General features: G+C 37.9%; 1 protein-coding gene across 3 annotated transcripts in view; it reads left to right on the top strand.

Annotated features, from left to right (window-relative positions):
- The window catches only part of RXFP1 (relaxin family peptide receptor 1), a 101,700-nt gene that overhangs the window by 28,545 nt on the left and 45,903 nt on the right, over positions 1-27,252 (top strand). For all 3 annotated transcript variants that reach the window (XM_056119015.1, XM_056119014.1, XM_056119016.1), the window contains one exon: positions 16,257-16,394. In XM_056119015.1, coding sequence (XP_055974990.1) covers positions 16,257-16,394 — 138 coding nt within the window. The remainder of the gene's footprint in view (positions 1-16,256; positions 16,395-27,252) is intronic.

The raw sequence follows: 27,252 nt of genomic DNA, 5'->3' as shown, positions 1-27,252 counted from the left end.
ATGGATGTTTCCCTTGACTCTGTTTTTCTGTTCTCATCTCTTATGGTTTGACAACTGTATTAGGTGCTGTGTTGAGATTCCACACCCAGTGTCTTTTATATTTCTGCTATAGATCTTTATTATGAGGTTACCATGAAGGTCACATGGACCATCTTAGGAATATGATTTTCTATTTTTTTTATAATTTATTTATTTATTGAATCACCATGGGAAAAGTTACAGAGCTTTCGGGTTTAGGTCTCAGTCATGTAGATATCAAACACATTTCCCTTTTACCAATACTTATTTTTAACCCCGAACCCCAATAGACCCCCACCTCCCACCCCTCCCAATTCTTGTGAGGCATATGAGTTCTAGTTAATACTCTATCTACTTTAACTAGATAGATTATTTCGATAGAAGATGCACAATTATTGTTTAGAGTTTACGACCCACCCCCCACAATCAGACATGCTGAAACAGCGTTGTGAAATGATTTGCTTTCTACAACTTGGTTTAAGAATAAAATGATGTCATAGCGGCCGCGCGGTTTTGAATTTCTGCTATTTTACTTATTGACCCTGGAAGAATTTCTATTAAAAGTTAGCTAGTTAAGAGATTGGTTTCTGTGCCCTGGAGTCGTGGCCGTGCAGGAGAGCCACTCGTGGGGGGCAGCTGGCGACCTCGGTGGGGCGTGGGGGACGGCCCACAAAGCCCCCCTTCCCATGAGGTCCCTGCCGCTCCCGCCAGCCCCGGCTCAAACCTGCTGTCCACAAGGCTCCCGTGCGGCCGCCATCTTTCTTTCCAGAGAGGAGCGGGCGGGCTGGTCAACACCCTTTCCCCTCCGGGAAGGCTTGGTGGCACGGTTTAACACATAGTCCATTTGCTTTTCTGCTCCAAGCGGCTGGTTCTCTGTGCTAAGTCCTTGTGCCTCCGGGGCCGTGGCCGTGCCGGAGAGCCGCTCATGGGGGGCAGCTGGAGACCTCGGTGGGGCGTGGGGGACGGCCCACAAAGCCCCCCTTCCCATGAGGTCCCTGCCGCTCCCGCCAGCCCCGGCTCAAACCTGCTGTCCACAAGGCTCCCGTGCGGCCGCCATCTTTCTTTCTGATTTTCTATTTTAAACTAATAGCATGCTAATCATGAGCTCATTCTAATGCTCTGTATTTTTTTCTTCTGTCTCCCACCTATTATGTTTTTGATGGCAGGTTTTCAACTCTTTGTTACCTTTAGTGGATTATGACAGTTTCAAATGATATTACTCTTTCATCTTTTGTCCTTCACGTTATCTTTATATGTGACTACTTCATGACATATTTACTTTTGTTGTTAAGATTTTTCCATTCCTATTTTTTTCTCATTAGCTTTTTTAAGTATATAAAGACCAGTTTCTAAAGTGCTAAACTATTTATTTTATTATTTATTTATTTTAGTCCAATTTCTTTTTTTAGTTCATAGATATGCTTTGCAAGACAGCTTATTGGTGATAAATCTTTTCGCTTTTGTTTGTTTGGTAAGCCCTTTACTTCTCCTTTGATTCTGAATGATAACCTTTCCAGCTAAGTTTTCTTGGATAGAAGTTTTGTTTTGTTTTGTTTTCCCTTTCAGCACTTTGAATATATCATGTCGATCCCTCTATTCTCAAAGTTTCCTCTGAAAAAATTACTGATAAACTTATGAGGGTTCCTTTGTTGCTAGCAAATTGCTTATCTCTTGCTTTTAATATTTGCTCTTTTTCTATAAATTTTGACAATTAATTAGAATATAGCTTGGTGGGAGCCTCTTTGTGTTCAGTTTGCTTGGTATGCTCTATGCCTGAATGAAAGCTTCTTGCTCTAGATTAGAGAAGATGAGAAGTTCTGCGCCAAAATTTCTTCAAATATATTTTTCTATTCCTTTCTATTCTGTAATCTCCTGTAGTCTTCTATAAACTTCTTTAATCAATATCATAAACTGGAATATAATCCCCTATGGTTGTTCATTTGTTCCACGTTATTTATTTGTCCCACATTTCCCTTGAATAAATTTCTGAATTGATTTGCTGAGGAGGGAACTGGTTTTTTGTTGTTGTTTTTATCCCAGGGTGTACCTTTCAGCAATTTGCAGACAACCAGGCCAGTAGTTCAATGTTACAGCCTGAGGGAGCTGCCTGGGTCCTGCTGTGGCAGAAATTACCCAGGCTCACTCACCCACCCCTCCCAAGCATTAACTGACAGTCTCCAGGGTGCATCCAAAGGTGCTGGGGATTGAATCAGGGTCAGCCACATGCAAGGTAAATGCCTTAGCTATGTATTATCTTTCTTGCCCTTTCTGGGGGTTTTAATCGTTTTCAATTTGTTTAGTTTCTATTTATCTTCTAGCATTCTTATTTTTATTAGTTTCATCACCTGGATTTAAAGATCTATGATATATTTTTAATTTAACTCTGCCCCTCTTGGAAAGTCCGGCAAGCTACCGAGAATATCTCACCCGCATGGCAAAGCCTGGCAAGCTCCCCATGACGTATTCAATATGCCAAAAACAGTAACAACTCTCACAATTTGTTGTGAGACATTACTGGTGCCAGCTCGAGCAAATCGATGAACAACAGGAAGACAGTGCTACAGTGCTACTGTTATATTCTTCAGCTCTATGACTTCTCTTTGCATCTTCTTCTATCTTGTTTCTTTGTTGGAGATCTTTGCTCATCTGAATGGGTTTAGTGAACAACTGTATAACCTTTATTTTGAATTCTTTATCTGGTGTATGTTTTTTCTCCATTTTATAAAAATTTGGGGTACTTTTTTTTGAGAATTTACCTTTTGTTTATTTTTTTGAGACCATACCTGGCAGTGCTCGCAGCTTACTCTTAGGTCTGTGCTCAGTGATCACAACTGGAAAGTTTGGGGGACCATCTGGAGCACGAGAGATCTAACCCAGGTTGACCATTTACAGGGCAAGCACCCTACACACTGTCCTTTTGCTCCAGCCCCTTTATCTTGTTTATTTGATACCAACCAATTCCTTCAGTTCTTTATTGACTTGAAACTCTGTTTTCCATCTTAAAATAGTCAAAAATAGGTCAGTTTTTGAAGCATAGGAAAAATAATAACTAATAATAATAACTATAACTATTAATAATAAGCATAGGGAAAATAATAGCTAATAATAATAACTATAACTATTATTAATAATAAGCATAGGAAAATAATAACTAATAATAATAACTATAATTCTATGCCCTACAATTTTAGCTTTTACATTGGAAATCCAGTATTTTAATATTGTTTCATAAACTAATTGATGTAGTAATTTCTTGATCTTTAATTGTAATTATCTTTCCTACAAAGCAATGAATATCACTGAATAAATAAATAAAGTGCCAAGACAACAAAAGACAGTATTTTAGGAAAAAAAAATGTCCCCAGTAGCATTATTCAACTGTTATTCCGTTAACTTATAAGACCCACACAAATGAGTTAAGTTTCTTTTAAAAATCAGCTCAAGTGTGATGGAAACATGTGCAAGATAAGATCTTATGAAAACTTTAACATGTTCTGTCTGATTTTCTAGGTGCTTTTAATTTTGTATTCACGAGAATTTAGCTACAACAGACATGTTCTTACATTCCTTTAGGAAATAATATACAGAGATTATGTATATGGCATGGACTGGGTAACTGCCATGACCAATATATCTGGTAACAATGAGTAGGCAATACTAATGAAAAGTCTATTTCTATTCAATTCAACATATTGATACCAGTTTTGTTGTTTAACATAAATTACAATGTGGGCATCAACGTGGTAGTAGATATGTATCTTACATTCCTGTGGATTATTAAGTATAGATTGCCGTCTTATCCTAGCCCCCGCCCCTAGGCACAGAGAGAATGATGAAGACATGGTTTCTGTCTTCACAGAGCTGACCATAGACATAAAATACATAAAATATCCTGTGGAAGCCAGAAACACAGTATAGGAATAATTTGCTTCCTTTCTTCATGGCTGACTCCAGTTCAAATTCACAATACCACATTGGGGGCCTTGGAGGAGGGAGGTAGGGACATTGGTGTTAGGTGTGGTATTGAAATTATGAGCATGAGAAAACCATAGAAATTTAATTGATTTTTTTAAAAATTTAAAGAGACATATGTGCAGATTAGAGAAAATAAAGACTTTCAGGAAAAGTTGATATCTGAATCCTGAAAAATGTATTGGATTATAGCAAGTAATCAAATAAATCATATCATCACTTCACAGCCATTTATTTGGTAGGCTGTGTCAACTTGTATGGCACATTGGGGACAAAACAACTCTGTCTTTGGATCAATTCTGTGTGAGATCTTCAGATACACATTGAGGAAGGCATAAATCTTGGGAAACTTCAGGCTCAATTTATCTGGAGCAGAAAAACTTATGGGAAAGCACCAAAAATAAGATTCAAAATGAGAGAAAGAGCTAAGATAATACTATGAAATATGGATTATCTAGATGTTATCAGGACAGTTAAATTATTTCACTATTTTTTCAGCTTTATTAAGAAATATGACATTAAGTTTTTAAGTTTTTCTATATGTGCAAAATAACTACATCATTCATTTGAAATCTAAAATTTCCTTTTAAATGATATCTTCTTTTAAACAACTGTTATGTTGTCCATAGATTCAAGGAGCAATTCAAATAGCCTGAAATTATTTGTAGTTTATTCCTTACTTTCAGTTCACTATTATTGGTATTATTCCTAAAGATAACCATTGTTAACAGTTTATTGCTAGCATTTGAGAATTTTGTAATCACAAGCAATATGAGTCCTTTGTCTTATGCAAATGAGATCAAACACTAGAGATTGCTTCTCTATGGTGTCTCTAATTTAATGAAAATCTTTTATCTGTGGATGTATTTCTCCCTCACTTTAAAAATTTTTGAATTGAATATATGTGTATATATAATTGAATATACTGTTTCAGTCTTGGACTATAGAATTTATTCAACACTCCCATGGTATGATTGATATTTTTACATCTTTTGTATTTAGATATTTGAAAAAGTTACTGATAATCATAACTTATAATAGAAGTAATTTTATTTTTATTATTGGTTTTTTGGGGTGGATCCACATCCAGCAGTGCTCGGGGTAGTCCTGGCTCTATGTTCTAAGAATCATGTGGTGCCAGATATGTACCAGCATTACTATGCAAAGATGCAATCTAGCCTTTTGAGCCAGCTCTCTGGTCTCAGAAGTTATATTAAAAAAATAAATTCAAAAATTTTGTTTGAATATCTTTGTTGGTTTTGGGGGGTGGGTTGGTTTTGGATTTTTATTTCCTAAGAAAACATTTTAGCATACTACCCCTACCATTTTGATATTGTAGATTATTTTCTAATAAAATAGGAATATTACATATTTCCATAGATCATAAAAGGATTTCAAATACTGGGAATATACAGATCTAATGAAACTCGTGGTGCTTGCAGAAGTCCTAACTATACCAGAAACACTATAAGCATTTAAATTAAATTTAGCGATTATATTCTTTCTCTATTTTAAATTGAAGCAAATAGAATTGCATTTAATGTAGTGGTTATATTGATTTCAGGGAAACCCTATTAAACATTTTCTATGTTAACATTTAGTGCTTTTATAGAATAAGAGCTATAATTTTATTGAGTCAGTATTTCTTTGAGTCTTCTAGACATAATTATATGCACTTGTATGATTCAAGTTAGGGCTGACAAAAAGTAAGCGCTACATTGCTTTAGATTAATGATAAATCATTAAAAACTTAGCTTCTAAGAAAAGTTTATTGAAATCCTTAGAGTCTTAGTTCTGAGACACAGATTCAAGATTTAGACATAGCCCAGGTCAAATGTGTCTCTCTCAAAAAAAGCCTCTTTAATAAATTGTGCTGGCAAAACTGGACGGCTACATGCAAAAAAGTGGGCTCAGATCCCTGCCTAACGCCATGCACAAAAGTAAGATCGAAATGGATTTATGACCTCAACATCAGACCGGAATCCATAATGTTTATTGAAGACAAAGTTGGCAAAACTCTCCACGATATTGAAGTTAGTGGTATCTTCAAAGACGTCACGCCACTGGCCGAGCAAGTGAAAACAGAGATAGACAAATGGGACTATCTTAAACTAAGAAGCTTCTGCACCTCAAAAGAAACAGTGACCAAAATACAAAGACAGCCTACAGAATGGGAAAGAATATTCACCAAATACACATCCGACAAGGGGTTGATTTCAAGGATATACAAGGTACTGGTTAAACTACACAAGAAGAAATCACCCAACCCCATCAAAAAATGGGGCGAGGAAATGAACAGAAACTTTCGCAAAGAAGAAATCCGAATGGCAAAAAGGCACATGAGAAAATGCTCTACATCACTAATCATCAGAGAGATGCAGATCAAAACAACAATGAGATATCATTTCACACCACAGAGACTGGCCCACATCCACAAGAACAAAAGCAACAGGTGCTGGCGCGGATGTGGCGAGAAAGGGACCCTCCTTCACTGCTGGTGGGAATGCAGGCTGGTCCAACCCTTTTGGAAAACGGTATGGACGATTCTCAAAAAATTAGAATTCGATCTCCCATTTGACCCAGCTATAGCACTCCTGGGAATATATCCCAGAGAGGCAAAAATGTATAGTCGAAGTGACATCTGCAATTGTTTGTTCATTGCAGCACTCTTTACAATAGCCAAAATCTGGAAAAAACCTGAGTGCCCGAGAACAGATGACTGGTTAAAGAAGCTTTGGTACATTTACACAATGGAGTACTATGTAGCTGTTAGAAAAGATGAAGTTATGAAATTTACATACAAGTGGTACTACATGGAAAGTATCATGTTAAGCGAAATGAGTCAGAAAGAGCGGGATAGACACAGAAAGATTGCATTCATCTGGGGAACATAAAGCAACAAAACGGGAGACTAACACCCAGGAAGGGCTCAGATTAGTACCAGGAATTTTGCTCCATGACTTGAAGGCCAGCCACATGTGCTAGGTGAGAAGGAAGCTCAGATAGAGAAGAGAGCACCAAATAAAGGGTGTTGTGAAGACCCTCCCAGGGTGGGAGAGACATGCTAAAAGTGGTCTATAGACCAAACATGACTGCCACTCAATGCCTCTCTGGCAAAACACAGTACCCAAAAGAAGAGAGAGAGAACAGGGAGGAATGCCCTGCCACAGCGGCAGGATGGGACGGGGGGGGGGGGGAGGATGGGGGGTCGGAGGGATGATAGGACCCGTGGTGGGGGAGGATGGGCACTGGTGGAGGGATGGGTACTTGATCATTGTATAACTGAAACCCAAGCACAAAAATTTGTGAGTCTATAAGTATACTTCATGGTGTTTCACTAATAAAAAAAAATGATAAATAAAAAAAAAAATGATAACCAGCCACAGCAGGCTTACCTATTTTTTTTAAAAGAATTTCCTCAAAGCCACATTATATAAAACTGCATTGTTACTCTCTAACTTTTGTCCTTAGCTTATATTGGGACCTAATTAATACAAAAAGAAGTCTCCAGTAACTACACAAAATCTAGAGCATTTTTCCCCTCTGCACTAGAGTTCACACAGACCCCAGGAAACGCATATAAAGCATATACACTTTTTTTTAGACGTAGGAGAATGGCAGTGAGTTACTCTTACAGAAAAAAAGAAATCCACTAATCTTCACTCAGTACTTAGACCTCACTTGGCAATCAGATTACATGACTTTCTGTTTTTCCACCAACCTAATATCAAAGGATTTCCAGGAGAAGGGAAAGATTTAAGTGCTTTATCAAAAATATTTCTACTACTGCCATTAAAGTTATTATTTTCTTCCAAGTTGCTTCAAATTTTTATTTGTAATATTTATGTGCATTCTTATGCTTTGGAGTAATTTTTCTGTTAGAATGTTTGCTTAAAAAGTAATAAATTTAAAAAAGGTAATAAATCTAAGGTCTAGGGAAATAGCTGAGGAATCAGAGTCATATGCCTTGCATGTACAGGGATCCAAGTTTAATTTCCAGCATTTCATGGCCTCTGAGCACCCTAAGGTGGTCCTTGGTGACCCCAGTTCTGCTGGACCTGAGCAGTGCTTTATCCCAGCCCTGTCAGTGAATCACGTGGCTCTGCTGACCAAGTATCAGAGTGGCCCATGGGCCTGATCACTGCTTGGAAAGCCCCTTCCAAATAAATAAATTTCTTCAATTATGATTAGTTTTATACTATATGAACCTACTCAAACATTTTAATCACAAAATTTTGATTTCAGGTACCATTGATGACTAGATATATTGGTACATTGTCATTAATTCCATACTATTAGAGCCAAATGTCCAATCATTAATACATGATCATTTTATCCGCTGAATCCCACGTTACTGGAGCTAAACTGTGAAATTTAGGGGTCAGGGGAAAAGAGATGGAGCAGAGACTCTCACACTATTCTCAGGTATCCCAAAGGCCCCACCGTTAATTCTCAGCTAACTACATCTGCCATCCAAAGCCAGGGTCCAAGGATGCGATTCTGTACAGTCTCTGAGGTGCTGGGGCTTACCAAGGCCACCTCAGCAGTGTTCAGAGGCCTCTGGCTGTACCCCATGATGTTCAGAAAGACCATATGGTGTCTAGGATTGAACCCAGGTTGGACACCCATAGGAATATGCTATAATCATTGACTGATCTCTTGCTCCCTTTGTAAGGACTTTAACAAAGTTCTGAACCTTATTTTGCTACCAATCTGTTGAAATTCTTATTTTCCTGGTCTCATTGAGTTACAAATTCCAAATACAGAACTATATTCAAGTATTTTTAATATCATTTATTTTTCTCAAAAAGCCTTCCAAAACCTATGTATAAATACATTAACTTATAAAAAAAAACACAGTTTTCTTATGAAATAAACCTAGCAACATTGTACAAAATTCATTTTCTTAAATTTTGTTTTTGTACCTGAAATAATTTGCTATTATCTTTAGGACTAAATGTGTTTAATTTTAAAATAAGTTTTAAATGATGCAAATAGAAACATTCTCTTGCTGTTATCTTTATCCTTTGTGGCATTGACTCACCTCATGTATGAATTGCCAACACACCAAATCTGAAGGCACATGTAGGCAACTCAAAAATGAGGTGGGAAAATGCCAAAAGTATATGAACTTAAAGTAATTTTCACTGAATTAATCTTGAACTGTATTCAAACATCAAAATTAAATATGATAGTGGATTAAACCACTAAGTAGGATACTCTTACTCAGACAAGTCCTCCTGCTGTTCATCGATTTGCTTGAGAGGGCACCAGTAACGTCTCCAGTGTGAGACTTGTTCTTACTGTTTTTGCCATATCGAATATGCCACAGGAAGCTTGTCAGGCTCTGCTGTGCAGGCAGAATACTCTCAGTAGCTTGCCAAGCTCTCTGAGAGGAGTAGAGGAATTGAACCCGGGTCAGCCGTGTGCAAGGCAAATGCCCTACCCGCTGTGCTATCGCTCCAGATGAGTTCATCTAATATAAATGTGAATAAATTTATATTCTGATGAATCACAAAATTTTTACATAGCTTCAAATACTCTACATAATGCTTACTAGTGATAAGTAAGACTAAGTTTACAGTAGAGAAGTTTGGGAACATCATTTTAATCAAGAAAGCAATGAGCACAGCTCATGTGAATCTCTTGCCAGTTACACAATGCAAACTAAACAGTAATGAAACATCAAAGAGCCAAACTCATAAATACTCTACAAAACAATCTATACTTTTTAAAATTGTCAAGGTCATGAAAGACAAGAAAAGTGATAGTTACAAATGGTGTCAGAACAATATAAATGTGACAATTAAATGTAAGGAGTAGTTGTAAACGATCTCCTTTTTCCTATGAAGAACTTTTGGGGGGATGACATGTGAAATAATAATAAATAGGTTTATATGGTTGTTACATGTCAATGTTAATTTCCTTATTTTAATAGTTCTCTTTAGTTATGTAGGAGAATGTCCTTGCTTATAAGAAATATAAGTATCAAGGATTTTTTTAGGGGTGATAGAGCATCTGGTCAGTGTATTCCTCCAATGATCAGGGGAGAAAACCATTGTTTCTACTGTACTTCCAGCTCTTAAATTTGAGAGCATTTAAAAATTATTAAATTACCTTTAAAAATCATAATGAAGATTTAAATATTCCTGTTAAATTATAGCATAAAATTTGAGGCCAACTTTATAAGACAACCGTGAAATAGATACATCTTACTCTAAATATAAATTTTAGATGCAATAAATTAAGACTTAATATTCTAGAAGTTTATTAGAAAAAAATTTAAATTGCAGGTATGATTATGGAAAGCACCTTCAAACAGTATCAGTGGTGCCAGAGCTGTACAGCAGGTAGGATGCTTGCCTTTCACACAACTGACCCTGGTTCGAATCCCAGCACCTCATATGGTTCTATGAACATCATCAGGAGTGATATCTGAGCACAGAACCAGGAATAAGCCTTGAGCACCACTGAGTGTGGGTCAAAAAACAGATGACAACAACAACAACAACATCAAATAGAAACAATGGCTATGGCTGACAGTTGAAAGAATTCTCTAAATCCTTGATTTTTTTCACATGACGTGAAGCAAGGAGTCTCTTCAACCAGTGGTGCTGAGAAAACTGGGCAGCTACATGCAAAAAAAAAAAAGTGAACTCAGACTTCTTTCTAACATCATGAGCAAAGTCATATCCAAATTGATTAAAGACCTCGAATCCATAAGATACATGGAGGAAAATGTAGGCAGAACCCTCCATGACCTTGAGCTTAGTTGTCTTCAAAGATGAAACACCACTGACCAAGCAAGTGGAAGCAAAGATAAACAAATGAGACATTAAACTAAAAAACTTCTGTTTCTCAAAAGAAACAGTGACCAAGATACAAAGACAGCCCACAAACTGGTAAAATGCATTTACCCAATACCATCTGGTAAGGGGTTAATATCCAAAATATATAAGGCACTGGTGGAACTTTACAAGAAAGTAACATCCAACCCCATCAAAAAATGGGGAGAAGAAATGAACAGAAACTTTCTCAAAGAAGAAATACAAATAGCCAAAAGATACCTGAAAAAAATGCTCCCATCACTATTCATCAGGGAAGTGCAAATTAAAACAATGAGACATCATCTCATACCATAGAAACTGACACACATCAAAAAGGACAAGAGCAACCAATGCTGGCATGGATGTGGGGAGAAAGAGATTATTCTTTATTGTTGGTGGTAATGCTGAATGGTCCAGTGTTTTGGGAAACAATATGAGCATTCATTAAAATGACAGAAATTGAGCTTTCATACGACCCTGAAATAACTTTTCTTAATAATTAATAATCTTAAAAAACCCAATCTCAGCACAGATCGATTTATTTACACCTGAGGTCTCTGTAACATGTGACATGTTAATCAAAGAGATCTTGTGATATACAAGTCCTTTATTTTATTGTTTTTATCAATTAACTGATACTGAAAATTTTTATACATATTTTCAAGTAGAACACTAATTGCAACACAGTCTCTTACACATAAATTTCACATTGATACATAAGTAACCAATGATCTATTTTCTTCTTTGATTTTGAACTCTAAAGCAACTAAGTACTATGAATGCCTCAAAAACATGAATTGCTTCTTTATGAGGATAGTACTTTGTTATTAAAATACCCCACTAAATCTTAGCAAGACATATTTATAGACATTTATCTTTCTCATGTTTTGATAGTAAACCACAAATATATTTTATATGAAAAGTTTTATTGACTATTCAAACTATTGTTTTCATTTCCTGACAGTGAAAAATTATTCTTGAAATTTTCTATGATTTAAAAACCATAAGAATTATAAGCAACAGAATTTTACTTATTACCGGTGGCTTTTACAGATTACCGGTGGCTTTTATACTTGATTCTTTAGGCATTCTAATGTAGTTATTCTTTTAAATTTATGTTAGTTAAAACACTATGACTTACAAAGTTATTTCATACTACAGTTGTTGCAGGTATACAATATCCCAACACCAATCCCACCATCAGTGTGATCTTCCCTCCACCAATCCTACTTCCACTATCCCCCTAAGCCAGCACAAAACAAATTTATATCCTATTGCTTGACCCAAGAAAATTTAGAGGAATGGCGAATACAATGATCAGAAAATAAATCAATAAAAGTCCAATTATAATAACTTATTGCAATATGAAGTTAACCTCTGTAAATGAAGAAATTAAAATCATCTAATACAATATAATATAATACCTAATTTACATAGGGGCTAGAGCGGTAGCACAGCCGGTAGGGCGTGTGCCTTGCAGGAGGCTGGCCCAGGTTCAATTCCTCCACCCCTCTCAGATAGTCTGGCAAGCTACCGAGAGTATCTCGCCCGCATGGCAAAGCCTGGAGAGCACCCGTGACAAATTCAATATGCCAAAAACAGTAACAAGTCTCACAATTTGTTGTGAGACGTTACTGGTGCTCGCTTGAGCAAATCGATGAACAACGGGAGGACAGTGCTACAGTGCTAATCTACACAGATCATTTTTTTACACCACAGAGACTGGCCCACATCCACAAGAACAAAAGCAACAGATGCTGGCGCGGATGTGGCGAGAAAGGAACCCTCCTTCACTGCTGGTGGGAATGCAGACTGGTCCAACCCTTTTGGAAAACAGTATGGACGATTCTCAAAAAATTAGAATTTGATCTCCCATTTGACCCAGCTATAGCACTCCTGGGAATATATCCCAGAGAGGCAAAAAGGTATAGTCGAAGTGACATCTGCCATTGTTTGTTCATTGCAGCACTCTTTACAATAGCCAGAATCTGGAAAAAACCTGAGTGCCCGAGAACAGATGACTGATTAAAGAAACTTTGGTACATTTACACAATGGAGTACTATGTAGCTGTTAGAAAAGATGAAGTTATGAAATTTACATACAAGTGGTACTACATGGAAAGTATCATGTTAAGCGAAATGAGTCAGAAAGAGCGGGATAGACACAGAAAGATTGCATTCATCTGGGGAACATAAAGCAACAAAACGGGAGACTAACACCCAGGAATGGCTGAGATTAGTACCAAGAATTTTGCTCCATGACTTGAAGGCCAGCCACATGTGCTAGGTGAAAAGAAAGCTCAGATAGAGAAGAGAGCACCAAATAAAGGGTGTTGTGAAGACCCTCCCAGGGTGGGAGAGACGTGCTAAAAGTAGTCTATAGACCAAACATGATTGCCACTCAATGCCTCTCTTGCAAAACACAGTACCCAAAAGAAGAGAGAGAGAACAAGGGGGGATGCCCTGCCACAGCGGCAGGGTGGGATGGGGGGGATGGGGGGTGGGAGGGATGCTAGGACCCGTGGTGGGGGAGGATGGGCACTGGTGGAGGAATGGGTACTTGATCATTGTATAACTGAAACCCAAGCACAAAAATTTATAAGTCTATAACTGTACCTCATGGTGTTTCACTAATTAAAAAAAAGATCATTTTTTTAACTCTGGTATCCAAGTGTATTGTATTAACTTTTATTTTATGCTTGGCTTTCATTATGGTAATAATCCTGTCTTCCCTGTCATTAATAAAATATTTTTTCTTTGCTAATATATTTTCAGGAAATGTATTATTTTGCTAATATATTTGGCATAAAATAGGAAATGTTTACAACTGCAAAATTTAATAAGAGTAAAGAGAATTATAAAAATTTAAAGGGGAAAGTACAAATAAGCCTATAAATGTACAAAGTGTTTTATCCCAAGAAAATAGTCCCAAGGAATATTGAAAAGACTAAAAAGACAGCACATTCAATGTAAAAGATGTTAATTCATTACTGAAAATGTATAAAATTCCTTACCAATCTATGAGTAGACAAGCCTTCCTTAGCCTAGCAAAGGCTACCCTAAGCACCATGAGTGAGCGCCATACTCAAGGCCACATGTTGTCCTTCTTACCATGCTATGGAATTTTCATTAATTTTCTATTTCGTGCATGCTGCTTTTTTTAGTTACAGTATGTGAAGGATATGTATGGGGAGGAAATGTATCTTTGGAAAAACAATGACAGTTTGTTAATGGTGGGACAGGGGAGGAAGAGAAGCTCCTTTAATGCTTCTTGTTCAAGGCTATGACTCCTTCAGCTGTTGCCCATCCATGAAGCTTTGTGTTGTTGCTTCAGTGTGAATGATAATCTTGCTGGATGAGTATTCTTGGTGAGGTGGTCATTTTGTTGAGCATTTTTTCCATGAGTATTTGTTTATTTATCATTGGTTTCATATAAAATTCTTTAGAACTTTGCTCAGATGGACTCACAAACAATGCAAAGATTCTTCTTAAAAAAATAATAAAAGTATCCAATTATTACAACTGGGAGATTTCATTGACTTTTTGTACTTTATCCCTTCATTTCATTCTGTCTCACAGTGTCTCACTTGATAGATCGGTTATGAAATCATAGGATAACTCCTTGATATGTAAGTTGCCTTATTGCTCTTTATGCTTTCAATATTCTATGTCTATCTTTGGAATTCTTCATTTTTGAGTGCAGTGGGTTTTGAAGTTTTCCTAGTTGGGTCTATATTTGCTGAGACTCTTCAGGCCTCTCAGATCTTAGTGTCTGTAATCCTTAAGTCTATGAAATTCCTTTCTGTAATTTCTTTAAATACTGTTTGTTCACCAAATTTTCTCCCTTGTTCCTCAGGGACCTCTATGATTCTTATATTGATCCTCTTGAGTTCATCCCATAGTTCTCTGGCATGCTGTTCATTTCTTTTTAGACTATTTTCCATCTTCTGTTGCTTTTTCTTCATCTCATCTTGGAGCTTCTTGATCTTCTGCTTGGCTGCTGTTGCTTTCCAGAGCTTCTATTGAGTTTTTTTTTTTAAATCACTTACCGTATTCTCCATTTCTGCTTGTAGTTTTCTCTCTTCAGTATTCTTTCTTTCTACATGTCTGGTTTTGCTAACTACCTGTGCTATTGTTTCTTTGATCTCATTAAAGATCCTCACAATGGAGTCACTAAGGTCGTTATCTGAGAATTTACTGAGATGGCTGGTGTTGTTTGGGTCCTCTGTGTTCTGTTTGCTGTGTTTCTACTGGAATAGCATGGCAATGTGTAGATTTCAGGAGTTGTGGGGCTGGGCTCCTAGCTATCTAAGAGTTCCAGTGTGTGTACAGATTCAGGTACTGCCAGACCTAGCCAGAAGGAAAGACTATAGGAAAAGTTTCAAAGTAACATTACAAAAGCCAAACAATGAAATCTGCATTTGGGTATATATGATATCTTTATTCATTGATTTCCAAAACTTGGATGCAACCAAGATTCCTTCTAGTGGGTGCATGTATAATATGCTGTGGTACAGCTTAACTATGAAGTATTAGTCATTATTTAAAAAAGAAATACAGACTAAGCCATGAGAAGACTGAAGAAGGAGCTCAAGAGAGGACACAATGGACACAATGGCTTAAAGCACTTGCCTAGCAAGTGCAAGGTCATGAGTTCAAACCCTAGTCCACTATGTATGCCTAGGTCATTAGGTAAATCTTTCTGTCTATGATCCCATAGAAGATACCTCAGTGACTTAGAAAGCACTTGGAACACACAATCTCTAGTGCTGTGCATGTCCCAAGGGAATTCTGTCTGCCTTATGGTCTGGGTTCTCGGGGGGGGGGGGGGTAAAATAAGGCATTAATATTCTTTAAATGCATATACACATATAATGAAGTCAATATGAAAAGGGAAGAAACTGTATTTTATTCAAATGCTATGAATACAAAATCTTGCGCAGTCTCCACTTATGAACTATTCAATGTACAAATGGCCATTACTTTTCTCTTAGCCTCTATATCCTCGTCCTCCTCTAATGCCAGATGATCTTTATTTTATGCCAGGGGTACAAAAGTAAGAAACTCAAGATTTTTAGCATGATTTCCAAAAGGCATTTGAAGAAAAGGACAGCTTGGTAGAACTTAAATTTTGTTAAAACAATTATAACTATTATTTTAATAGTTTTTTAATTGGGGGAGTACATTCCAGATGGGAAACAGCATGATAAAAGGCAAAGAGGAGAATGATGTTGGCATCTTCTTCAGACACAAGAAAAAACATCTATTAGTGGGGAGATTCTTGGAAAACAGTTGGCAGCAGGCTAGTAAACAGTGAGAGACACCACGGGGAAGGTTGCACATACCAGAATGGGAAGAATAAGCGTTTCCAGAATGTTGGGAGGGAAGCACATTTTGCAGTGCCTTCGTATTAACTCTCACCCACTCTCCTCATCACAGTTGCTCAAGGGAGTGGACAGGATGTCAGGTGCTCCCTCGGCTACTTCCCCTGTGGGAATATCACCAAGTGTTTGCCCCAGCTTCTTCACTGCAACGGTGTGGACGACTGTGGGAATCGGGCCGATGAGGACAACTGTGGTGAGTGAACTGCCTGTGTTCACAGCAGGAACAACCAGGGACAATGGGGATGAAAAGTGAAGTCGCTGAGACTTCTTGTAATCTGAAGAGAAATGGGTAAAAAATAAAGCAAAGTGGAAATAGAAGATGTGGGGTGCTTAAGGAAATCTTACATACATTTCATTAGCTTAAAATATCTATTAATTTTAGGGTGAGGGTCACTCCCAAAGGTGCTCTGGCTCTGTACTCAGGATCACTAGGGGGATCATATGCAGTGACAGGAATCAAAGTAGGGTCAGCCACGTGCAAGGCTAGATCCCCTGTATTATCTCTCCAGCTCCAAATATCCATTCTTGCATATTAGTATCATAGTCAATATGACAGGAAAATAATGATTTGCACATAGTCCCCCTTTGAAATCTGCAAACCTGCTTGTTTAATGTCAGAGAAGCAGAATGGTAAAAATCCTTGGAACCAGACTCCTGGGTTTGAATTCTGATACAACATTAACCAATCATGCAAACATAAGAATTATACTGATTATGCACACATTAGAACACTTCCCTCTTTGCTTTAGAGTCCTTAATTTTAAGAGTTTCAACAATGTGCTCACAATAAGAGAATGGGATAATTAAACAAGAAGAATTAGATTAAACAAGAAGAATTAGAAGCAAGCAGACACAACCAATACCAAGAATTAACTGCAACTACCCCTTCCTCTCTTTTACTTACAACCTCTATGGAGGAGAAATAAGAGACCTCCCGGAAAATGAAAAATTAAGAAGCCAGGAAGGTAGGTGGAGCAATGCCTTGCAATCAATACAGTTTGGTTCCCCGCTTTGCTCCTCAGCACTGATGTTGTCGAGCATCACCAGGCTGAGTACCAAATGGTCAATCTAGCACTGTAGGCTAAGAACCTCCTGGAGTGGCCCCAGGTTCTGGAGTAACACGAGGAAAAACCCCTATAAAAATAAATAGATGAAATGTAAAACATGTAAGTCCAGCCTACCTATTATTTAATGAACATTCCCTTTAATGGTCTTATAAAGTCAAGAAATAGGGCTCCGGAGTTTCAAATATCAAGAAAAGTTGACTTTCAGCTAGGAATTTGCTTAAATTTCTGAACTCTCAAAAAAACTCAAGTTTATTAAAGAAAAAAAAACACTTCAATTGTCTGGCTCTGAGTCTCTAGAAATATGAACTTACATTAATAATGTAAAGTGGGAAGAAGAAAATATAAAATAATGTAAAATACTGTAAAACTTAATTAGAGAAAAAGCTTCCATTGTCTGGTGCTGACTCACTAGAAACATGAGCTTAAATTACTAATGTATTGTAATAAATTTTTCCACTGATTGAGAAAATAAGGTACTAGTTTAAGAGAACAAGACATGCATAACAATTCTACATGCTGCATAAATCGTTGATGTGTTAAAGAGGCTTTGCCATTTACAACTCATTCAAATACTACAGACTTTAAGACACCATTTTGAAGGAATTAATTAAACTTCCTGGAACAATCTTTAAGTGGTAATTCAAGGGTAAGATCATTAAACAGGTAAACTTAAACTATAGTTACTTTTAATTTGGTTGGCTATTCACAGGTGTTTTCTTCTTTAAAATAAAACTGTCTTAAAATAAGTGAATAGTAACATTCATAATGGAGTACTATTTGACTAAATTTTGAAAAATGAAATCCTTCCATTTTCAACATGACCAGACCTAGAAAGTGTAATGCTTAGTGAAATGAGACAGATGGAGAAAGAAAATACCTAATCACACACACACACTGTCCTCCCATTGTTTATCGATTTTTCTCGAGCGGGTCCAGTAACGTCTCCATTTTGAGACTTGTTGTTACTGTATTTGGCATATTGATTATGTCATGGGTAGCTTGCCAGGCTTTGCCATGAGGGCAAATTGATTACGTCATGGGTAGCTTGCCGGGCTCTCCGAGAGGGACGAAGGAATTGAACCCAGCTCGGCCAGGCTGGCTGCGTGCAAGGCAAACGCCCTACCTGCTGTGCTATCACTCCAGCCCCAATACCTAATCATTTCACTTATATGTGATATGTAGAGACAACAAGCAAATGAACTCAGTAAAGCAAAAATAAAATTTTGGACTCTAAGACAAATTAGTGGTTACCAGATGGGATAGGCCAGAGAGCAAGTACAGTGTGTAGGGTGCCTGTCTTGCATGCAGCTGGCCCAGGTTTGATCCCCAGATCTCATATGGTCCCCCAAGCAATGCCAGGAGTAATTCCTGAGTGCAGAGCCTGGAGTAAGTCCTGAGTGTGGCAAAAAAAAAAAACAAAAAAACCATGACTGTAGCTACTGTGAAGTGATAATAATAAGTACATGTGACCATGAGTTATTAAGCGGATTCAGTGAGATCATGTGTCTAAGATGTTGAACTAAGTCCCTGACATAATCAGCACTCATCAAATGTTGACTGTGCTGCCATCCACTTGAGCTAACTTACAATTTTGTAGCATAAGTAGTAAACATTTATTTAGCTGTGAGTCAGGTTGGACTCAGAGATCAGCTGCTCTCTGCAAATGAACTTTCTCATGCATCGGTACCGTCTGTGCATGAATTTTTCTGTCAAGTGTGGGATTTTTGCCTGAGACAAAGGTAGGTGAGGACTCACCTCTGATTCTCCTACAGGCTAAGTGAGGCTTCTTCTTACTGAGGGAGCAGCACCAGGTATGGAGTGGATATATTCAAGAACTCACAGTAACACACTGAAACTTTCACTGCAGTCTGACCAAAGTAAATCACAGAGTCAACCCTGATTCAAGAGATTATATCAATGCTTCCTCCTGCTCAGAGAAGCGCTAGTTATTAAGGAGATACTTGGAGAGTGGAAAGGCAGTAACTGTAGCCACTTTTAAAAATTCTACTGCAGATGGAATTACAATTGTTTTTCCCACATATATGAATATCAATTCTCAGTAACTAAGAGCCCTCACCTACTTCACTTTAAGGAGTCTTGTCTATTAAATAATTTAAATATATCTAGGAAGCACCATAGTTTATATATTTACTTATTTTTCTTACGTAAAAATTAAAATAAGTAAATGCATATTATTTATTGAAAGTAGCAACAGATATTTGAAGGGATTATGTTTTTCTACACTATTTTGTGTTTATATACATATATAAATAAATATGTATATATATGTGTATATATAAAGGCAGATGTGGTGGTGATATTCTTAAATAGTTACTCAGAGATGCGTAAACTTTTATACATACACTGAAAGTGTATTTGGAAGAATAAATTATGTAGATTTGAATTGTAGAGCCATAATTATGTTCATCACTTTGAGTCCTAGTGAGCTTTATAGCAGAAATATGACTTTTGGAAAAACATTAAAGGCTTTTACTTTTTTGCTTAAAATTTGAACTCTAATGACAAACATGGTTTTGTGCTTATGGAAATAATTTTTATTGACTCAAAACTCTGGTTAAATTGCTAGCTCTCTATGTGCTGAAAGTAGATAAAGGACAAAACATGATAGTCTCTCAGTATCTATATTATAAACATAATGCCCAAAAGTAGAGAGAGAGTCTGAGGAAATTGTCTGCCATAAAGGAAGGGGGAAGGGAAGATAATGGGGACATTGGTGGTAGAAAATGTGCACTGCTGGAGGGATGGGTGTTCGATCATTGTATGACTGAAACTCAAACATGAAAGCTTTGTAACTGTGTCTCACAGTGATTCAATAAGAAAAAAAGAAAGAAAATTTTAAAAACTGAATTCCAAAAAAAAAAGAAAAAGAATGTATTATGAGAGAAGCATTGTTTCTGCCAAATATTAAAATATACATTCAATTTTAAAAATTGTTATCTCTCTTAGTACAAAGAGAGAGAGTATAGAATGTGAAAGATCAGGGACGCAGCTCAGAAGTAGAGTACTTGCCTTACATGTGTCAGTTCAGGGTTTGATTTCCAGCACCACAGAGAAAGAGAAGAGAGGGAGGTTGAGGGGGAGCAGATTTTAGTATTAGAGATTAGATGAGCTCTTGAATGAAAACTGATAAGTATAATAGAATAGTGACTGACATTTTTATGGCACATACTACATGTATGGGGACTATTAATGAATTTTTTATATTTTACTTCTTTTTCATAAATTTATGACAATCCATGAGGAAAGTCTCAATTTTATTCTCTTTAAAAAAGAGAAAATTGGGCTGGAGCCATAGTACAGTGGGTAGGGCATTTACCTTACCATTGGCCAACTGGGATTCAATCCCCAGTATCCTACACGGTCCCTTGAGCACCACCAGGAGTAATTCCTAAGTGCAGAGCCAGGAGTATCAATCCCTGAGCATCACTGAGTGTGACCCAAAAAGCCAAAAAATAAAAATAAAGATGGGAAAATTAAATCCTACCTACGCATGATAGAGATAACAACCAGTTCACATTCACAAGTGAATACAAAAGTAAAACATGATTTTCCTCTGGCCAAAATTATTTCTATGACATGTCAGTGTTTCCAAGCAGTAGAAACTGAAACCAAAGCTCTTCAAGGTCTTATTCATGTCCCTTCACTGGGATTGCAGTTAATTCACAGATTGCGCCGGTTGATGAAGAGTCTCCACAGGGGCAGGACATTTGTGGGGTTACCAAAACCTTCATGTGCTGATAGTGGGAATATCAGACATCAGTCCTTGCCAGAGGTCACCACTGTCATCTCGTGCATGTATTAGTCAGCACCTCTTCTACTTTTATCAATAGTGCTCTGAAACTCACAAGAAATATATTCATCTGGAGCCCTGCAGCCCTGTTACAACAGTATTCAGGTCTACAGAACTATGGTCATTTTCACTCTCTACCTCCTATGCAAGTGAACAATTAATTCCATGGGATAAGGCACACCTGCACATTCAACTTACATTAATTAAACTAAAAAGGTATCAGTGACAATTAGGCAGTTTTTGATAACAAAATGAACCTGGGAGCAGGCAAAAGCTTTTACTCTGAGAAACCTGCTCTGCCAGTTAGAAACTGGAATGAGACTCTCTATCTTAGGAAAGAAAGGGGTCATCAATCGCTTACATCAATGGTCCAGTGATCAAGAACAGTACAATCCATTCCTACAGGGTTTCTGAGCTTTGTTTGTATGGTTAGTAGTGTCGAATTCTCCAGGTTGTTGTGACCTATAATCTTATTGTGATCTACATATACATCAGAAGAGACAAAACATCAAGGAAGTTACATTTTATCCTGACCCTGCTTACAAGAGACTGGCTTGGGTACTACACCTATTTGATCTTCCTGTAATTACTGAAAGTGCAGCAACAGTGATTAAGAAATTCCTCATTTCATTTCCTCACAGGCAAGTCCTCATGAATTTTTCTGCCTGGCTTCTTCACAGAAGCAGTCAATTTAAGGGTGCGTAGGAGAGGGATTCTTTGGGGGGTTTTACATTTTTATTAGTTTTTTTAATTGACTCATGGTAAGTTACAAAACGGTTCATGGTTGGGTTTCAGTCACCCAAAGTTCCAACAACCATCCCTCCACCAGTGTACATTTCCCGCCACCAGTGTCCCCAGTATCTCTCCCACCACCCACTCTATCCCACCCCACCCAAACCCACCCCACCCCAGGCCTTTCTCTATGGCAGGCACTTTTCTTCTTTCTCTCTATCACTCTACCTTTGGGGCATTACGGTTTTGAACCTGTCAGACCAGGAAAGGGAGTCCCAAAATGAAATACAGTCAGATCAACCCCAAAATGAAATACAGTCAGATCAACCCCTTTCTCAGAAGTCCATTTGTGGAATCCCCCAGATTTAACCCAGGAAGTAGGTATGGGAGGTGTGTGTATATGTGTGTGGTATATGTGTGTGTGTGTTAGGGAACATGAGAGATACTCTCCCCTCTTCTTTATGCCTTCTTCGGTCCAAGTCTTTTCTATTTTTTTTTCCCAAATTTACTGTTGATGCCTAAACAGATGCTTAAAGTTGCCCTTTTGAAAGTCAGACACTGAATCTTTTTGTTATCTGCAAATTTCTGATTCCTTCCCCAAGGCAATGAAAGTAGAAAAAACTATATGTCAATTAGAGGGAAAATGGTTGGGAAAAGAGGAACTCAAAAATAAAACAAAACCCGGGACCAGAGTGATAGATAGTACAGCAGGTAAATGACTTGCCTTGTGAGGGGCTGACCTGGGTTCTTTCTCCGGCATCCCATATGGTGCCCTGACCACCAACAGCAGTGCTCACTGAGCACAGAACTAGAAGTAACCCCTGAGCATCACCAAGTGTGACCCAAATTAACAGACAAAATTTTTTTTTAAATCTGTGTTACTTTTTGTGTTCCTGCTACTATCTTTACACTACAAATATAGGTCAATTAAACTACACTTATTTGGGGTTTATTTTGTAATGATTTATATACACATATTTAAATAGGAATATAAGAATATTTGAAGCATATCCAAGAACTCTCAATAAATTCATTTATTATTTTCTTGGCATGGGGCCCCACCTAGCTCTGCACGGATTTATTCTTGGCTCTGTACTCAGTCATCACTCGTGGAGGCACCAGGCGTTGAACCCAGGTTGTCTAGGCAAGGCCCTAACCTCTGTAATATTTCTCCAACTCCAGAATTCTTAATTTTCATAAGGGCCACACGGAACTGTGTTGCGTGGGGAGGGAAGTGTGCTAAGGATCAAACTTAGGGCCTCACACCTGCTAGGAAGGTACTCAAACATTTGAACCATATCTTTGACCTCATTATTTTAAATTGAGCCTGCATCTAAAATTCTGGAACACTAAATATACAAACTTTTCCTAAGTAGAGATTTTTGTACAGCTACCAGCATAGTGATAATGCCAGGCAGTTTTATATAGAACTTAATTATTCTTATTTTAGAATATTCCATTAAGTTGAAGGGTTTTTTTTTAACTTTTAAGGTTAAAAACCTTAAACCTGGGTCAGAAACATAATATACAACTATGCATTTTATGTTTAACGATGACTGGTTTTCTATTTACTATTCTTAAAAGAGCATTGGAAATAACTAAGTGCCCAAAGCGTTAGCTTTCCTATAAATGCAGACCTTATTAAAACCTCAAATATTTTTGTCTGCATATATTGAACAATGCTTCAGCAATGTTTCGGTTAACTGCTCAAAGACTTTTTTTTTTCATAACACTTTCAAAGAGATAGGACATACAAGCAGTTTTCTTTAAAATATGTGTAGTGGACTGGGGCTATCCTACAATGGATAGGGTACTAGCCTTGTACAAGGTAGATCAGATTCAATTCCCAACACCCTACATGGTCCCCTGAGCCCTGCCAGGAATGATCCCTGATCGAAGAGCTCTGAGTACTACAGGTGTGGCCCCCAAAAAACAAATAAAATATACATGCCCGGTGTAGGGCTAAGGGATCATGAATAATGCAGTGTCAAAGTAAGGACAAATACTCATCTGTAAAGTATAAAGAAACACAGTAAGAAATTAATAAAGTCAGCATAGCAGACTAAGAGTCTGACTATAGGCCTGTATTTGCTGAATGCAGAGAGGAGACAGGAAATGGGAGAGGAACTAGAGGCAGTGGTAGGGAGATGCTAACACTCTGGAGGTGGGTGTGAAACAGTAATAGCATAGTCCTAAGAACATTAATATTAATGCTATTATACATCATACGACCTAAATAGAACTCCATCAATAAGCATTTTAAGTATACTGGGACTAAGGTCATACTCCTTCATTTCTTTGAGGTGTAGTCACAAAGGATGGAAAAGTACAAAAAAAAAATGCAGAGTGCATGTCAAATACAGATAGCAAACTGCCGTTATCATTAACACTCAAGGAAATCCCACACAACCACTTTGATGATTGGCTCTGCCTGACCTCATTAGAATCAAACCCAAGTTGATTGTAATGGCGGGTCTCTCGGTCCTCTTGAAGATCAGTACCTTCTGAGACAGACTTCACTGTGTTTCAAGAGTGGGAGTTCAGAATTAAGCAAATCTGAGGACTGGGTGCTGAAAGGAGGTCAAGCAATATATGATACACTATCAGTAATATTATTGTGAGCCACAGTACCTTGTAAGGAAAAGAAAAAGAAAATAGTTCCTTTCATAAATGTAGATTAGGGGGTGGGAGAGATCCCAGAGACACTGGTGGAGGGAAGCAGACACTGGTGAAGGGATTGGTCATGGAACACTGTACACCTGACACTTAATCATGAATAACTTGATAACTCAAGGTAATTGAGTAAAAAAAAAATGTTTAAGTAATAATAAAAATTATAAGCAAATCTTGAGGATCAGCAATGCTTAGCATTTCATATACGTCAGTTTGATAAATTAACCACTTGTTCATTCATTAATCAAGAAGAATGCTTATTTTGTAACCAGGAGACTAAACTCTTTCATTTATTTAAAGATGGGGCTACTTGAGACACACTGCATCCACACCCTTCTTTGTTCACGCCCTCCTCTCTGATACTGGTGTAAGGCCTTTAACTCACGATGATCACGACCATCCTGTTGTTTGTCGATTGCCTCAAGCAGGCCCCACTAACGTCTGCTTCGTCCTAGCCCTGAGATTTTTTAAAGAGTGCCATATTCAAGGCTCTTTCAGGGTTAGGAGAATGAGACCCATCATTGTTACTGGTATTTGGCATATTGGGTACACCACGGGGAGTTTGCCAGACTCTGCCGTGTGGGCAGGTTACATTCGGTAGCCTGCCAGTTTGTCCAAAGTAGGAATGAGAAAAGGCCTTTAACTACTGAGCATTAAAACTCCAAACAGTGGAGGAAAGAACCCAGGAAAGACTTGGCATGGTAGAGATGTTGGAAACTGTGCTCTGAGTCCTGGGGTCTGAAGGAAGGTACAGAATCCTGGAGGAAGCACCAACCACAGAAATGTGGAAATCATAAACATGAAACCCAGAAATTTACTCTTTTAGGGGACGGAGCAATAGTACTGCAGGTAGGGTGCTCCCCTTGCATGCATCCGGCCCAGGTTTGATCCGTGGTACCCCATATTGTACTTTGAGCCCTAGCTTGTCCTGAACCCTTAGTGCAGAGGTAGAGCCAAGAGTAAGCTCTGCGTCCCACTGGGTGTGTCCCCCCCCCAAAAAAAAAATAAGGAAAAACAAACAAAATAAATCTGTAGTTTTAACAAACACCACAAATATTAAAACACTCAGAGTTTTTGAATAATTTACTTATTCATGGGTACAATTTTGTTACCCAAATCAAATCACCTATGAATTTCATATTTTAACTATATTAAATGTATCTTAGTAGTCACTTAGTACCATTTATGGGTAGATAAATAAGTCAAATAGAAGGCAGTTTACAATAGTCCCTCTTGTCATAGAGGGAAATAAACCAAGGGCCCTAGAAAGCCATCCATTAGACGACAGCAGTGCTTTTTAAACTCTAGCAAGCATCAGACCAGCTAGAGGGCTTGTTAAAACATAGATGACTGGACCCCATCAGCAGTGTTCCTACAATGCCTCTTGGGATAACACTCAAGAACTTGATTTTCTCTGAAGTTCCCTGCAATGATTTAGCTATCCCAGGACCTACATTTTGAAAAACATTTATCTGAGCATACTCTTTATGCAAAGCAAACATTTTCCAAATGTGTTTATAAGGGCTTTTTTAAGGGCTTTTTAAAATTTATTTATTTTTTGCAGAAACAGACATTGAACCCAATTTGCATGCAGGCAACACGCGAGCTTTTGGCTGAGTCACACCTTTGGCTTCATTTATTTTTTAAATTTTTATTAGTGGGCTGGAGCGATAGCACAGCGGTAGGGTGTTTGCTTTGCGCATGGCCCACCAGACCAAGTCAGGTTCTATTCCTCCGCCCCTCTCAGAGAGCCTGGCAAGCGACCGAGAGTATCTCGCCCACACAGCAAAGCCTGGCAAAGCAACTTGTGACATATTCAATATGCCAAACATACTAACAAGAAGTCTCACAATGGAGACATTACTGTGCTGCTCAAGCAAATTGATGAACAATGGGAGGACAGTGCTACAGTGTTATTAGTGAAACACCATGAGGTACAGTTGTAGACTTACAAATTCTTGTGCTTGGGTTTCAGTTATACAATGATCGAGTATCCATCCCTCCACCAGTGCCCATTCTCCAACAATGATCCCAGTATCCCTCCCACCACTCCCCACCCCCCGCATCCCACCCTGCCTCTGTGGCAGGGCATTCCCTTTTGTTCTCTCTCTCCTTTGGATGTTGCGGTTTGCAATAGAGGTAATTTTATATTTCTATCGGGCCACTCAGTCGCGGTGCTAATGGACCACAGGGGATAGGCAGTACCCAGGATTAAACTCAGGCCTTGACACATGCTAGTCACATGCTCTACCATTTGAACGATAATAAGAATCATTTTTAAAGGGTCAAAGAAATCAATTTCAAATTAATTAATTTAAAACTAAGAAAGTTCTAAAGAAAGGCCTTAATTTTAAATTTGAACATGGAATTATTTGAGGTACACGACATGCCTGGAGAGAACAAGGGAGTCCTGTGTCTTTGTGTCTCGTCCTCAGTGTCACTTCTATCTGTATTCTTTAGGGACTGGTAAGTTAATTTAGTGAGTAAACATGTTTCCTTTAGGGATTGGTATTCTTTAGGGACTGGTAAGTTAATTTAGTGAGTAAACATGTTTCCTGAGTCCTGTGTGTTCCCTGTAAAACAGAGAATTCCTACGTATCTCTGGTTTATAATCTGTATATGTCAGAAATGCAGAAAATAATCTGGACCTGCACCAAGCCCCTGAAATCTGAGAGGATGTGAGAACATCTGATCTACAGTGGGTTGGTGAGATACTACCCAGGGGTGTGGGTAGCATATGAGCTGAAAGGTCTGAGGGGATCATGTCT

This window comes from Sorex fumeus, unplaced genomic scaffold, assembly GCF_029834395.1.
Source record: "Sorex fumeus unplaced genomic scaffold, SorFum_2.1 ptg000039l, whole genome shotgun sequence".
In the NCBI taxonomy this organism is placed as follows: domain Eukaryota; kingdom Metazoa; phylum Chordata; class Mammalia; order Eulipotyphla; family Soricidae; genus Sorex; species Sorex fumeus.
The sequence above is the reverse complement of the archived record's forward strand: the minus strand, read 5'-3'. Positions and strand labels throughout refer to the sequence as shown.